General features: G+C 42.9%; 1 protein-coding gene across 1 annotated transcript in view; it reads left to right on the plus strand.

Annotated features, from left to right (window-relative positions):
* gas2l1 (growth arrest-specific 2 like 1) overlaps window positions 1-17,061 on the plus strand; it is a 54,342-nt gene that overhangs the window by 25,485 nt on the left and 11,796 nt on the right. The window contains exons 3-4 of the mRNA XM_068005906.1: window positions 2,486-2,582; window positions 10,233-10,626. Coding sequence (XP_067862007.1) covers window positions 2,486-2,582; window positions 10,233-10,626 — 491 coding nt within the window. The remainder of the gene's footprint in view (window positions 1-2,485; window positions 2,583-10,232; window positions 10,627-17,061) is intronic.

The raw sequence follows: 17,061 nt of genomic DNA on the forward strand, positions 1-17,061 counted from the left end.
GATAAAGTCATAGAATGGTAGAAATTACAGTACAGCAGTTGGCCATTCAGCCCATCGTGGCTGTGTTGATGCCAGCTCTTCAACTGGCACTATGCACCCAAATGCCACTTCCCCCCCCCCCCCCCCCCCCCCCCGCCCTTAATCCTTGTACATTCTTCCTTCTCAAAGACTTATTCAGTTCCCTGTTAATAAAATCATGGAAAGGAATTAATGAATATTCAGCAGGCCTTGTGGTTAAGGGGTTGTGGTTTATTTATCCCTTCTCCTGATGTTTTTAATTTTACTGTAGCATGGACCATGACCCGGGCCATATCATCTCTTAATTCGTATAAATATGCGTGCTGTAGGGGGAAGTACAGCAATGTCATGAAATCACATATTCTGTAACTGAAAAATAAGCAGAAGTAAATCAAATTATTAAAATTAGTGGAACTTGGGGGGAGATTGATGAGGAGCAGGGTGGCACCGTGAGTTACTGCATTTGCCTTTCAGCTCTGGGCATGAGTTTGAATCCAGTCAAGATCTATTTACTGTAAAAGTTCTACAGGAGATGAGTTTTGAGAGTCTCAGCCCATTACCTAGTGGACACATGCCAATCACAAAACCAGCAGCATTCTACAATAAATAGTAAATCTCTTGTCATTGCTCATGAGCTAAGGAATGGAAGCCTGGCAATGTACATCAAGGTGGGCTTGAGACGGAGCGAGCATTTGGCAAGGGCCAAAGACAATCAAGAGGGGACGGTCAGTGGGGTAAGGGAGACCTGTTAGGCCTGGGGGTATAGATGGTCTGGGGAGCAAGTGGAGTGCAACCAGGCTGTGGAGTGAGTGGGCACAGGAAACAGGGGTATAGAACCAAATTATTGCCTTGTGTGTGTTTCTGGAATTGGTTTTCCAGAGTAATTGGTTCATGCTATGCACATTATACTGCTTGATTAGCCGGCTAAATCACTAACCCTCCAGGTATTACACAGTCCTATATCTGTACATTTGTATAGACAAAATATTTAATGGTATAACTGCATAGGCACTAAAATAGCAGACTTGCTCAGAGGCTTAAATGATGTGTGAAATGACTCATCACCCTCTCAGATGTGTGCTACACCTAACCTGGAATTGCTCTTTTTTTTAAAAATCATCCCTGGGATGTGGGTGTCACTGGCAAGGCCAGCATTTATTGCCCATCCCTAATTGCCCTTGAGAAGGTGGTGGTGAGTCGCTGCCTTGAATCGCTCCAGGACAAAGCAGCCTGCTTCATTGGAATCCCATCCACCACCCGAAACATTCACTCCCTTCACCAGCGGCGCACTCTGGCTGCAGTGTGCACCATCCACAGGATGCACTGCAGCAACTCGCCAAGGCTTCTTCGACAGCACCTCCCAAACCAGTGATCTCTACCACCTAGAAGGACAAGGGCAGCAGGCTCATGGGAACAACACCACCTGCACGTTCCCCTCCAAGCCACACACCATCCCGACTTGGAAATATATCGCCGTTCCTTCATCGTCGCTGGGTCAAAATCCTGGACCTCCCTTCCTAACAGCACTGTGGGAGAACCTTCACCGCACAGACTGCAGCGGTTCAAGAAGGCGGTTCACCACCACCTTTTCAAGGGCAATTAGGGATGGGCAATAAATGCTGGCCTCACCAGCGATGCCCACATCCCATGAACAAATTTTTTTTTTTTAAAAAGTCCGTGTGGTGAAGGTTCTCTTACAGTGCTGTTAGGAAGGGAGTTCCAGGATTTTGACCCAGCGACGATGCAGGAACGGCGATATATTTCCAAGTCGGGATGGTGTGTGACTTGGAGGGGAACGTGCAGGTGGTGTTGTTCCCATGAGCCTGCTGCCCTTGTCCTTCTAGGTGGTAAAGGTTGCGGGTCTGGGAGGTGCTGCCGAAGAAGCATTGGCGAGTTGCTGTACTGCATCTTGTAGATGGTACACACTGCAGCCACAGTGCGCCGCAGGTGTATGAGGTGCCAGTCAAGTGGGCTGCTTTGTTCTGGATGGTGTCAAGCTTCATGAGTGTTGTTGGAGCTGCACTTATCCAGGCAAATGGAGAGCATTCCATCACACTCCTGACTTGTGCCTTGTAGATGGTGAAAAGGCATTGGGGAGTCAGGAGGTGAGTCACTCACCGCAGAATACCCAGCCTCTGACCTGCTTTTGTAGCCACAGTATTTATGTGGCTGGTCCAGTTAAGCTTCTGGTCAATGGTGACAGCCAGGATGTTGATGGTGAGGGGTTCGGCGATGGTAATGCTGTTGAATGTCAACGGGAGGTGCCTTAACGATGTGCATGTCTACTGTGACCCTTCCCTATGTGATGAGCAGTGACTGTGCTTTAATGTTTCTAAAGCCTCTCGATCTTATCCATGAAGTCTCAGGACTGAACTTATTTAATAAAGCTTTTCTTCAATATTTAGAAACTGTTTGCTTTGTACTGGGTCAGGGATCAACGAAGAATTTTCCTTTTTTGTTTCTACAGGTTCTGAGAAATCACGTGATGGTGCGTGTTGGAGGAGGCTGGGATACACTTGAGCATTATCTGAACAAGCACGATCCCTGTAGATGTGCTTCACTGTGTAAGTGCACTTAAGATGGATTCCACTTTGTCATCTCTCCTTGTTTCTTTTTCAAACCTCCCAGTTCCCATTAGTAACAATAGTCACTGATGTTTTGTCAGCCTCTCGTTTAGTATCATTTTGAATGTGAAATAGTCAAACCAGTATTGACTTTATTGTAATCTCACCTAAATGAGCAGAGCAATCAGAATCACCACTGAGTTACAGCAGCAGTCATTGTAAACAGCAGAAGGCTTATTTTTTAGGGATTTACTGTAAATATAAAATATCTTCACCGGAAAACTAAACAATTCAATAATTGGAACTCTGCATTGCAGTTAATGACTGGTAGCAAAGTTAATAGGGACTTATTAGAATAAAGGTAATAATGAAGTTTATTTTCTAGAATATCCTATTCATTAGTATATCATTTAAAATGCTAATCCAGTTCCAATTTTTGTTTGTTAACTCACCTTTACCATTATGAATATTGATTTATATTTTCCATGTTAAAACTTTCTAATGTTTTACTATATTAAAGGTGCCATATAAATGCTATTTGTTAATGTAGAAGTATCAAAAAAGCTGATAACAGTTGAGATCTACTGAATTACATTCATTTTATAAACCGCATTGATATCCTAAGTGTTGCAGAGCATGTAAAGTTGTTGCTCTGTTTACAGCGTTGTGACACAATGACCTGTAGAGATCGTTCAGATGAACTGCAATCCCAGTTTGGATTTTGAGCCTAGTTTGCAGATCTCGCTGGTTGCTCGATGTTTCAATTGATTTTCAAACACATTCAAAAAGGCTCCCTCAACGGCTTAGTTGGGAAAGATAGTGTGTTGCTGAGCTATACAGACCAGAAGGTCCTGGGTTTGAATCTTGGTCTGTGAAGAGTTAGATAATATACCCTGGGTCATAGGAGAATGGGCCATAAGATTCCCTGGATTAGAGAGGGAAAAGTCAGCCAAGTTCCCTGCTCCTGATTGTTATCCAGTGACTGCTGCTGGTAGTGTGTGGGGTGGGTGTTAGGCAAGAACAGGATTGGGCTTGGTTGTGAGCCCCCGGGAGGTTGAATAGACCTGTCCAAAAACACTCAAGTCAACAATTGCTCATCAGTTTTGACAAGTGATTTCCTGTCATCAAGCTCCTACTTGTCCTGAGGCCTGGGTGTGCAACCTGGGCTGCTTATTTTTGAATTCTTGGAGGCAGAATCAATAGAACTGCCCCAGCTACATAATATGTTACACTCTGCTTTTGCCAAATCAGCCCTACTGTAATTTTTTTTTGTAAAAATTTCAACCACCTTTTAGGAGATTTCAATCTAAGTGGTGCAATTGTAAAAACACTCTGGTGACCTATTCATTTTTTTTAAAAATAAAATTTACGAATGCTCCACCCTCCTCTCCTGAAGGTACATTTCCATGGGTCCTGGCAGTCCACCAAAATACCTCTGCCAAGTAACCATTTCTCGTGTGAGCCTAGATGACTAATGCCAGTGATCTATCCAACTAAGGAGAGTATCACAGCCAAACCTGATCTTGCCCTCACAAGCGTCACTGCCGAGTGAGCACCCTGGTTGATTTTGTTTTTTTCCCTAGCCACCTTCTTGGCCTGGGGGTGCTGATTGCAACAGTTGCACTACCAAATGCTGCAGCAGCTAAGATCTGCTAACCCAGCACAGACTAGGAATCGAACCTGGGATTATCTGGTCTGTACTGCTTAGCATTGTACTGGATGGTGCCTTTATCTACTGGACCATTGGGTTAATTGGTTTTGACTTTGAGTGTCACTCTGTTTTTCTCCTCATTCTCTGGGGTTCTTTAACCTCTCCAGAACTACTGGAAAGAGGGTAAACTATGGGCAACAAACATTGAAGAACAGGACTGGTGCTCTCTCCTAAGAATCCACCAACCCAAGTCCCAATGTTCTGCCTGTTTCTGCCCACTGCGCAGGATGTCACTCGTTATGGTCAACCGATGCTCTGCTCACTGGCACTTTTAACACTCATATTTTTAAACATGAATGCATTCAAAGTGGCAATGAGTGAAGTGCATGTTAACTCTAAATCAAGCTGGTTACTGTGCCAGATGATAAATTCCTATGTGGATGGGTGAGAATCATAGAATGGTTACAGCACAGAAGGAAGCCGTTTGGCCCATCAAGCCTGTGCCGGCTCTCTGCAAGAGCAATCCAGCTAGTCCCACCCCCCCTGCTCTTTCCCCGTAGCCCTGCAAATCTTTCTCCTTCAGGTACCTATCTAATTCCATTTTGAAAGCCACAATTGACCCTGCTTCCATCAACCTGTCAGGCAGTGCATTCCAGGTCATACCCACTCGCTGAGTTTTTTTTTAATTTCCTCATTGGCAAAAGAACCTTTTTGGTTCTTTTGCCAATCACCTTAGGTAGAGCATTTGGATGTGGGTGAGTTTGCAGGGGCAGAGGATTGTATAGGTCCATCAAGGAATGGATGCTACTCACCTGTTCTTGTCTCTGCTCTCTGGTCTCCAGTGCTGCTCTCCTTTTTGTCTGCCAGTCAGTGCATATATTCTTGTGCTGCTAAGCTCTCCTGTTTGACACAAGTCAAGTGTGAAATGTCTGCTCTCCATATTGCAGCCTATTGGTGGATAAATCTTAAATCCATCAATGGGAAGAACACAGAGAACCAACATTTCTAAAAGGCTAGTTGCATCAAATTCACACAGGCGAGCACAGCTGCATAAGAATACAAGTGAAAATGTAACTGAGTTCCAGTTTTACAGCTTAAGCTGACTTCTATGAGCTGTATAATGGCAGCTGGTGCCTGGCAGTGAGCTGGACTGGGCCCAACCCAAGTAAGGCAAAAGGAAGTCATTCAGAGTGGCAATGGTTTGCACTGCCATTATTCACACTGGAGGAGCAGCTGCTTCCCCTGCTCTCCCTCCAATTCTGTGCATATGGAGGGGAACAATTTCTTGCCCCTAGGCCTCCTCTCTGATGCTGCTTTGAGCCGACCACTATGTGATGCATAAGAGCAGACCAAAAAAACCTCTCCCTTTGATTTTTTTTTTTCCTCTGCCTCTTGACAGGGCAGAGCCTGATTTCTGCACAGTGCTTCCCCACTGTGTTGCAGCTGACAGCCGAAGCATGTGGGGGTGGCAGGGGAGAAGGCAGAGGGAGTGGGGGAGGAATCTATAATCCCATCACTGCATGGCGCAGCACATTGAAACTCCAATGATGTATGTCACCTCTTCCCTATGAAGTGGGTTTTGCTTATGCCAGCACCAATTCAGGGCACATATATCAGCCAGAATATAGCATGGCTATGCATTTGCATTGCATCTAATTTTGAGTCTAATCAATACCATAATCGTGGCATAATCCCCTTGCTAGGCTTACTAGGATCTGTCCATCCAGTAATAAATAAAACACAACATTCATTGCCAAGTAAAAGAATAATTAGAACATCCATTATTCAGTAATCAGTATTTATTTTTGGTGTTACACAGTCTCTGATTATTAACTGTCACCTCTGTAATACAAGAGCATTTAATCAGATTATCACAATTCTTAAATATTTTACATGCAATGCTGTGTATTCTGTTGCATGGAGGATAGCACATGGGTTGTAGGGTATTATAAGACAATAGCCTACATGACAGCCTATCGTATTAATATTATCTGAAGCCCAAGATATGTTGTATCCTTGAAACATGGCCTAGCCTCCGGAGTTCTTTATAATTTATACTCAGTGCCGTCTTCGTGGCTGAGGCGTGAAATTCAACTTTGGGGATGCTAAACTGGTGATAGCGGATTGGCTGCCATTGAAGTCAAAAAGGGAAATTGGATGGGTGTATAATGGGCGTCTGACCCGCTACCATCCATTTTGCGCCCCCCCAGCTGAAGTTGAATTTCACCCCAAAGTCTCCTTCTCTGAGCCATAAAGTCAAGTGAGGTCCCAGGTTCACTCTCATCTATGCTGAATTTACTGATCTTGAGGACAGTAGTAGGAACACTACAGTTGGCCACTCCATCCACGGGTTAGGGAAGGAACGATTGGACTGGATTCTCAATCCAGGCTGCTGGACAGCATCCTGTCCTGGAACTAAATGTGTGTACGGTGGAAGGAGGCACGTGTGGAGCATAGACCTGTTGGGCCAAATGGCCTGTTTCTGTGCTGTAAAATTGTGTGTGCGGATACCAAGTTAGAAACATAGAAACTAGGAACAAGAGTAGGCCCTTCGGGCCTGCCCTGCCATTCAAAATGATCATGGCTGATCGTCGAACTCAATACCCTGTTCCCGCTTTTTTCCCCATATCCCTTGATCCCTTTAGCATTAAGAAATATATCTATCCCCTTCTTGAATACATCTAATGACTTTGCCTCCACTGCCTTCTGTGGTAGAGAATTCCACAGGTTCACCACCCTCTGAGTGAAGAAATTTCTCCTCATCTCTGTTCTAAATGGCATACCCCGTATCCTGAGACTGTGACCCCTGGTTCTGGACTCCTCAGCCATCGGGAACATCCTCCTTGCATCTAGTCTGTCTAGTCCTGTCAGAATTTTATATGTTTCAATGAGATCACCTCTCATTCTTCTAAACTCTAGTGAATATAGATCTAGTCGACCCAATCTCTCCTCATACATCAGTCCTGCCATCCCAGGAATCTGTCTGGTAAACCTTCGTTGCACTCCCTCCATGGCAAGGACATCCTTCCTCAGATAAAGAGACCAAAACTGCACACAATACTCCAGATGTGGTCTCACCAAGGCCCTGTACAACTGCAGTAAGACATCCCTGCTCTTGTACTCAAATCCTCTTGCAATGAAGGCCAACATACCATTTGCCTTCCTAACTGCTTGCTGCACCTGAATGCTCGCTTTCAACGACTGGTGTACAAGGACACCCAGGACTCATTGCACCTCCCCTTTTCCTAATCCATCACCGTTCAGATAATAATCTGCCTTTGTTTTTACAACCAAAGTGGATAACCTCACATTTATCCACGTTATACTGCATATGCCATGTTCTTGCCCACTCACCCAACTTGTCTAAATCACATTGGAGCCTCTTTGCATCCTCCTCACAGCTCACATTCCACCCCAGCTTTGTTTCATCTGCAAATTTGGAAATGTTACATTTAGTTCCCTCATCCAAATCATTGATATGTATTGTGAATATCTGGGGCCCAAGCACTGATCCCTGTGGTACCCCACTAGTCACTGCCTGCCACCTGGAAAAAGACCTGTTTATTCCTACTGTTTCCTGTCTGTCAACCAATTTTCAATCCATGCCAGTATATTCCCCCCTCCCCCACCCAATCCCATGTGCTTTAATTTTGCACACTAACCTCTTGTGTGGGACCTTTTATCAAAGCCTTCTGAAAATCCAAATGCACCACATCCACTGGTACTCCCCTATCTATTCTACTAGTTACATCCTCAAAAAAACCTCTGGTAGATTTGTTAAGCATGATTTCCCTTTCATAAACCCATGCTGACTTTGTCCAATCCTGTTATTGCCTTCCAAGTGTTCTGTTATCACACCTTTTCTAATAGACTAGCATTTTCCCCACTACTGATGTTAGGCTGACTGGTGAAGAGGATTGGGCTTGGCTGTGATGACCCTCCCCGGCCCACCACTTGTTGAATAGCCCGTCAACACATTGTTCAGTCAAACTGGCCCCTGTGAGACCACGCCCTAGTGAGGGAGTCAATATCTTTGGGAGAAATTGGAAAGAACATGGAGAAAAATAAAACTACATACAGCAGAAGTTGAATGGCTGTTTTTACTTTGTTTCAGCAAGGTTTTGTTTTGCTGACTATTAATGTAGTGGACAATGCTCGGCACTTAGATCCCATAATTAAATCAGTCCAACAACTTGCACTTGTATCGTGCCTGAGGAACTGACCTCCAGGAGTGACCACTTGCAACCTGATGTTAATGAGGCAATAAGCTACCCCAAAGCTAGGTCCCAATGTTCTTTTCTATGATGTATAGCGAAGGACGTTGCAGACATTGTAGTTAAGGAGGAGTGTGAAATATTGGATGGGATAAATATAGTGAAAGAGGAAGTATTAAGGGGATTAGCATCTTTGAAAGTAGATACATTTCATCCGGGCCTGGAGATTTATCACAGGCTGTTAAAAGAAGCAAGGAAGGAAATAACGGAGGCTCTGACCATTTTCCGATCCTCCCTGGATACAGGCGTGGTGCCGGAGAATTGGAGGACTGCTAACGTTGTACTGTTGTTTAAAAAGGGAGAGGGGTAGACTGAGTAATTACCAGACAGTCAGCCTAACCTTGGTGGTGGGTAAATTATTGGAATCAATTCTGAGAGATAGGATAAACAGTCACTTAGAAAGGCACGGATTAATCAAGGACAGTCATCGTGGATTTGTTAAGGGAAGGTCTTGTCTGATTAACTTTATTGAATTTTTTGAGGAGGGTCAATGAGGGTAGTGCGTTTGATGTAGTCTATGTGGATTTTGACAAGGTCCCTCATGGCAGACTGGTCAAAAAAGTACAAGCCCGTTGGATCCAAAATTGGCTCAGTGGCAGGAAGCAAAGGGTAATGGTCGACGGGTGTTTTTGTGACTGCAAGGCTGTTTCCAGTGGGATTCCGCAGGGCTCAGTAGTAGGTCCCTTGCTTTTTGTGGTATATATTAATGATTTGGACATAAATGTAAGGGGCATGATTAAGAAGTTTGCAGATGATACAAAAATTGGCCATGTGGTTGAAAGTGAGGAGGAAAGCTGTAGACTGCAGGAAGATATCAATGGACTGGTGAGATGGGCAGAAAAGTGGCAAATGGAATTCAATCCAGTGAGGTGTGAGGTAATGCATTTGGGGAGGACAAACAAGGCAAGGGAATACACAACAAATGGGAGGATACTGAGAGGTGTAGAGGAAGTGAGGGACCTTGGAGTGCATGTCCACAGATCCCATGAAGGTAGCAGGACAGGTTGATAAGGTGGTTAAGAAGGCACACAGCATACTTTCCTTTATTAGCCGAGGCATAGAATATAAGAGCAGGGAGGTTATGCTAGAACTGTATAAAACACTAGTTAGGCCACAGCTTGAGTACTGCGTACAGTTCTGGACACCACATTACAGGAAAGATGTGATTGTACTAGAGAGGGTACAGAGGAGATTTACAAGGATGTTGCCAGGACTGGAGAATTTTAGCTATGAGGAAAGATTGGATAGGCTGTGGTTGTTCTCTTTAGAACAGAGGAGGCTGAGGGGTGATTTAATTGAGGTGTACAAAATTATGAAGGGCCTAGATAGAGTGGATAGGAAGGACCTATTTCCCTTAGCAGAGAGATCAATAACCAGGAGGCACAGATTTAAAGTAATTTAGTAGAAGGATTAGAGGGGAGCTGAGGAAAATTTTTTTTCACCCAGAGGGTGGTAGGGGTCTGGAACTCACTACCTGAAAGAGGTAGAGGCAGAAACCCTCACCACATTTAAAAAGTAATTGGATATGCACTTGAGGTGCCATAACCTACAAGGCTACGGACCAAGTGCTGGAAAGTGGGATTAGGCTGGGTGGCTCATTTTCGGCTGGCGCAGACACGATGGGCCGAATGGCCACCACCTGTGCCGTAAATTTTTTATGGTTCTATGTATATGACTGCGTCTTTCTATAACTAATTCCGATACACACTTTTTAAATTTTGACAGCACATCGCATGCCACTAAAACCAGGAGGCTGTACAATACCAAAGACATCCCTGAACGTTAGATCACATGCCTCTAGAGCTTCAAGTCCTGGCCCGAGCACTTTGAAGGTGTCAGAAAATACAAGGCTTATGGACAGAAGAACATTGTCTACAGCAGAGTCAGTAATCGTGAACCAAAATGAATTGTCTGTAACGCCATGGGATCGGCCACTCAGCCCAGCTAATGCTAGTAACAAAAACGAGGTGACCAGACTCCAGGGTCCATTTACCAACTCAGCTGGTAGAACAGAGGTAATGAGCAAACGATCCATGCAATCACCAGGCGTTCACACAGGAAGAACTTCCTTATCTCGAACACGTGATCGGTCAGAACCAAGACGTTCAAGCCCGGGAAGGTAACTCTCCTTTATTGGTATTTTTGAATGATAGGAGTGTTCAACTCTTAAAGTATGACTCTCAGTTTGGCATTGTTGCTGCTGAACTTCAAATTTATAGTTTTCTTTGTTTCTACTTTTTGACACGTTTATGGCACTTTTGATAAATTGTTCCTTTGACCTTTTAATATGGGCACACATTCCTTGTTTCTTCCTTTCTAACAGAAACTGTAAACAAGTGTCCAATGCATGAATAGGGGCTCGTCTACTGCCGATAAAGAAATACCTTTATTTGCCTTATTTAATTTCCATTACTCATAAAGGAGTATTCCATATTCAGTGTGTCACAAGGATTATTAAATTCTAGATATGCACAAGTGTTAGTCATGTGAGTTCTTACCTAGCAGCATATTGTGAATATTTTAGTTGCTTGGATAGCTGCTGCTTGAATTCTTCTCTTCACAGTTCGTGACTTATCAGATCTACTTCATTTCTAGAATAGATTGGTTACTTCATTGTTCCATTGTATAGCTCTCTATCTGATTTTTATAAAATGCATTTATTTCGAGCCTATATAACCTATTGTTAATACATTGGCTCCCGGTCCGGCAATGCCTCAATTTTTAAAATTCTTATCCTCCTTTTCAAATCCTTCCATGGCCTCACCCCATCATATCGCTAACCTCCTCCAGCCCTACAACCTTCCATGATCTCTGCACTCCTCCAATTCTGGCCTCTTGTGCATCCCTGATTTTCTTCAGGTCACCATTGGTGACCATGCCTCCAGCTGCCTAGGCCCTAAGCTCTGGAATTCCCTCACTAAACTTCTCCGCCTCACGACCTCTCCTCCTTTTAAGACGCTCCTTAAAACCAGCCTCTTTGACCAAGCTTTTGATCACCTGTCCTTCTATCGCCTTATGTGGCTCAGTGTCAAATTTTGTTTGAGAACACCCCGTGAAGTGCCTTGGGGCATTTTACTACCTTAAAGGCGCTATATAAATACAGTTTGTTGGTTGTTTAAATACAATATTGAGTTTATGGTTCTTGGGCAAACTCAGACGGTAAGAGCAGTAGTGTTTAAAAGTATCCTTTTGGATTGTCTGCCGACGTGGTTTCAGATGGTGAAACCGCGCCTCATGCCAAGTGTTATTTCACTGTGATGCATTCCAATTATTTTCCTTCACACTGCAGTAATGTTGAGTTTGGCAGTGATAATCACACGGGGGGAAAAATAGGCCAAATGTAAACTGCATTTCTACACCATATCCTGAAGTTCCTCACGCTTTAAATGTCACTGGGACCAATTGAACTCATACCTGCACTGAATCCATTTTTACAGATTAACAGGGCTGCCAACTAGGCCTCATTCCCTGCTAGAGAGACTCTTCCAAACTGCCTGTTGTGCAACTTATTGTCTAGCACAGACATTTCTCTTAGAGAATGGATTGCCAGCTGAGTTCCGCATGACTGACATTTGCCTGAAGGAACTGTACAGACTGATTATTTTTCCTACCACATTTAACCATATCAGTACCAGAACTTTCAGTGTAGCTTTTGTTGATCACACAACAAGAACATAAGCTAAAAACGTACACTTGTTTAGGAACCTTTTTGAGTGTGTATGTTCATTATAGATTGTAATCCAAGGTTTACATTATGGGCAAAGGGTGATGTATTTTAAGGCATTGAATATTGGAGATATCCCAAAATTAAAGAATTATAGTGGACAGGGCAATCCAGTAGTTATAGTATTAGATGTTGGGCGTCTGTGTAAAGGCTGGTGCTGACTGTTGCAAAATAACTGTCCTTTATTATATCCAATGTCATTCAGAGTTGGGTATTGCATCCATTGACTGACGTTCTTATTCAGCCTTCCCTTAGGAGGATGAGAGCTGCCAATCTTAATTGGACTGATTGTTGGGGTCAAGGTAGTTTTTCTTTCCAATTTTCTCCCCTCCTCTTTCAAAGCTGCGGACTTGTACTGAAAACGATCACAGAGTGCCAGCTGCCTCTGGTGCCGCACTCGTGGCCATTCTTTGTGTGGACAAATGTAAGCAATCTTACAACACCAGGTTATAGTCCAACAGTTTTATTTGAAAATCACAAGCTTTCGGAGCTTACCTCCTGTGATTTTCAAATAAAACTGTTGGACTATAACCTGGTGTTGTAAGATTGCTTACATTTGTCCACCCCAGTCCATCACCGGCATCTCCACATCATTCTTTGTGTGTGAGCAAGACAGTGAATTTCAGTCAACTTTTAGACTGAGATAGATCACAGCTATTACTGACCTTAAATATGCATGCAGTTGTACATTTTAGCATGGGTTAGTAGATAACAATCAGGAATCCTGGGTGGGTTTTTTATTCTATTTTGACTTCTGTAGCCTACTGACTCATTGCAGAGTCCTTTCCTGCAACAGTCGAGCTCTATCTCCTGATAAGCCGAGGTACTTGGGCGAGGTACTGATAATATTGCTGATTTGTTTCAAATGTTCTTCACTTTTCTAAAGTAAACAGTATAAGTATACAAAAAGTATATGAAGAGGACTCATTCATTTTTGGGTTAGGACAGTAATATGAGGGCTCACATCTACATGTATACATGATTGAAGAGAAAGATTTCTGTCAAGGCTTTGTGAGCAAAGGCCTCGAAGTGTATGGGTCATTAAGTTTCACAAAAATATCTCCACTCCTATTAGTATGTACCAGATTGTATCAGGCCAAGGCTTAAGGGCTCTGTCTTCTGCTAATTTGTTTTCCTGTTTAAGGGCCAGAAAACAACAATACCCCACTTTGAATGACATTGTTGCAAAGTAACTGTCTCTTATTTCATCCAGTCAGCGTCGGCCTTTACACAAACGACCAACATATTCAGCATTATCCTGTGCCTTTGTTTGATTGTTTTGAAAGATAAACTAAAAACAGGCCTTTTTCTGTTTGTCTGAGTCAATACAAGTGTATTAAACCAACCTGAAATCAGGAAATTATAGACCTGTTAGTCTAACATCTGTTGTGGGGAAGTCATTGGAATCCATAATTAAGGGCAGAGTGACTGAGCACTTAGTATTTGTGCTGATTGGAGAGGGCCAACATGGATTTGTAAAGGGTCGGTCATGTCCAAGAAACAAAATTGATGTTTTTGAGGAAGCAACTAAAGTAGTAGATGGGGAATGTCTATGGATGTAGTTTTTATGGACTTCCAGAAGGCATTTGATAAGGTTTCACTTAAGAGACTGTTAGCTAAGATTAAAGCTCATGGAATTGGAGGCAAATTATTGACCTGGTTAGGCGGTAAAAGAGAGTAGAGATAATGGATATGTACTTGAATTGGAAGGAAGTGACTAGTGGTGTCCCACAAGGATCTGTGCTGGGGCGTCAACAATTCACTAGATTTATTAATGACTTGGATAATACAATAGAGAGCCATATATGCAGGTTTGCTGATGACACAAAGATTGGTGGCATAGTAAGTCATTTAGACGTGAGCATAAAATTACAAAGAGTCATTGAAAGATTAAGTGAGTGGGCATTACTGTGTGGTAGATGGATTTCAATGCAAGTAAGTGAGTGGTCATCCGTTTAGCAAGAAAGGATCGATCCGAGTATTTTTTTTAAATGAAAGAAAGCTAGGAACAGTGGAGGTCCAAAGAGATTTAGGAGTCCATCTACACATCACTAAAACATGGTCATCAGGTACAAAAATTAATCAAAACGACTAATGGAATGTTAGCCTTTATACCTAGAGGGCTAGAATATAAAGGAGAAGAAGTTTTGCTACGGCTATACAAAGCCCTGGTTAGACCATGTCTGGAGTACTGTGTACAGTTCTGTGCACCGCACCTTTTAGAAAGGATATATTGGCCTTGGAAGGAGTGCAGTGCAGAGTCACCAGAAAGTTACCAGAGCTCCAAGGGTTAAATTATGAAGAGCGATTACATAAACTAGGCTTGTGTTCCCTGGAACATAGAAGGTTTCAGGGGTAATTTGATTCGAGGTTTTCAGGCTTTTCAAAGGAATTGATAGGGTAGGTAGAGAGAATTTTTTTGCTGGTGGGAGGTCTCGGACAAGGGGACATAACCTTAAAATCAGAGCCAGGCCATTCAGGAGCGAAGTCAGGAAACGCAAAGGGTAGTAGAAGTTTGGAACACTCTCTCTCAAAAAGCAGTAGATGCTAGTTCAATTAATAATTTTAAATCTGAGATTGATAGATTTTTGCTAGCCAAGGATATTAAGGGAGCCAAGGCGGGTAAATGGAGTTTGAGATCATGGCTGATCTGCATCCTTTGAATTGCAGTACTGACTCAAGGGGCTGAATGGCCGCCTCCTGTTCCTATGTTCCTACTCTCCAATGACGTCAATGTTATGTGGGGTGTAAAACTGGCATTCCACCCAATCCTGTGGGTTTCCCAACGGGCGGGTTAGGTTCAAATTGCCCCCCTCAAATCTAAAACTGAGGACAGATTTAATCACTGCCCTCATCTGGGACTCTCACCATTGGTTCTCTGTTTACCATTGGTTCTCTGTTTACAACCAATTACAACTTATTGATGACGGCAAAAAGTCGATGGCTTTAAATGAGCATCTTGCCACTTGTGTACCAAACTTAGGCTGTGGTATAATTTCATCATAGTACAAGGTTCAGAAATTTGCAATGAAGTTTAGATATGTGATAAGATTATACACACATACTCCATTGTTTCAAAGGAGCATGCATGATGATGGTGTCATAATAGTGTTAACCAATAACCAATGTTAAAAAAAAATGAGGCCAAAGATTTAACAACAAAAACATGAACTCATTAACCAGACACAGTATGTTTGCAGTTTGACTGCCTCTTCAAATCAATTTATTACAATTCTTTGAACTATTTTAACATAATTGCAAATTTGGTTTACATTTTTTTTAAATATATGTTCCCTTCCCCGTTATACATCAAGTCGACAGACAGGTGACCTCTACCAACGATACTCTGAAACTGGCTGCTGGGAGGTGCATCTTGGCAAGATGTTTTTCCACCCTTCCTGTGTGGAAGCTCCTGGCCTCCATTTGATGCCACTCCATGATGGCTTTGGAACTCATGATTTGGGGGTTATATTCCACCCATATCATGGTGCAGCATGTCTCTTGATGGCTACCTATCTGTCCTAAAATTATTGTAATTTAGCCAGAAGAGATAATATCTCAGCAAATAGCTCTGTAAACTTGCAGCAATACACCAAAGTGAGCTCTTATCAAGAAATGACCTGCAGTATATCATTTAGAAAATGGGGAGATATGCTATTCTGTCTGTGTTGAAGGCAAGGATTTGGTAGGTGATGTCTGTTTGATATGCATCTCTCATGAAGGGCCTGATTCATACTAGGGCATGGTTCCCATGGTGCCAGTAGCCCCATTACCTGAGTATTCATTCTTCATGCATGAGCCTAGAAAATGAGAGCCTACAGTTGGTTGACAATCAGCACTGAGCCTGATCCTTCCTATATGTAGTTTCCAGCAGGAGTCTCTTGGATTAGGCTCAAATGCAGAAACTTGGATGATGTTTCTCTTCCCTTGCCCAGGGATGCTAAGGCCATTTGTGGTTGTCTTATTGTCACTATCCCAGCTGAGACTATCATGCTCCGTGCAGTCCCAGGTTCAAATCTGGGATTTTCCTAGTTACGACCCTAAGTGAATTATCTACTGAGCCACCTGGAAAGTTCTGACCTTTTGAACTTTCCGAATTTAATCTTTCGCCGGGGTCCAGAAAGATTTGTAACTCATGAAGTGTACAAGATTTCAGCAACTCAGAAACCCCTTCATCAGGAGAATTTTCATCAAATGGAGAATCTCTACTTCTAAACCAACATCAAATTGCATTTATAAAGCATTTAAATGTAGCAAAACATCCAAGTGTTATAGGTGAGACCCAAGCAAGTGTTGGGAGGTGGCCAAACGAGTAGGTTGTAATGAATGCTTTTGACGATGAGGACGCATGTAACAAGGGAGAAGGGTTTAGAGGCAGAATTCCAGAGTGTGGACCAAGAAGGCAGAAGGCTGAAGGCTGTGGCACGGATGGGAGAGGTTGAATATTTTAACTGTTTTATTGATGCAGTACAAGATATTGAAACACTTTCTATATCCTGAGTCTGACAGATTCATGTGACTATGAAATCGTTTTCTACAGAGTAGAAAAGTTACTGGCTGCTATGGTATAAATCACAGCCGGACCACTACTTATCCAATGTTCTGCTGAAATTCATTTCAGATCAATATCATGAATTATTAATCAGCCAATTATATCTCTTGCTGATTTAAAAGCAGGTCCATTGGTACATTATTTTATTACAAGAATTCATTAAAACAAAAATGACTGAGTATATGGTGCAGTGGATTGAACACACCCTTTCACCTCAACCTGGCTTTAAATCGAACCCATACTGATGGGATGAAAGTCTTTTCTCTACTGGGTATAAG

This window comes from Heptranchias perlo, chromosome 25, assembly GCF_035084215.1.
Source record: "Heptranchias perlo isolate sHepPer1 chromosome 25, sHepPer1.hap1, whole genome shotgun sequence".
In the NCBI taxonomy this organism is placed as follows: Eukaryota; Metazoa; Chordata; class Chondrichthyes; order Hexanchiformes; family Hexanchidae; genus Heptranchias; species Heptranchias perlo.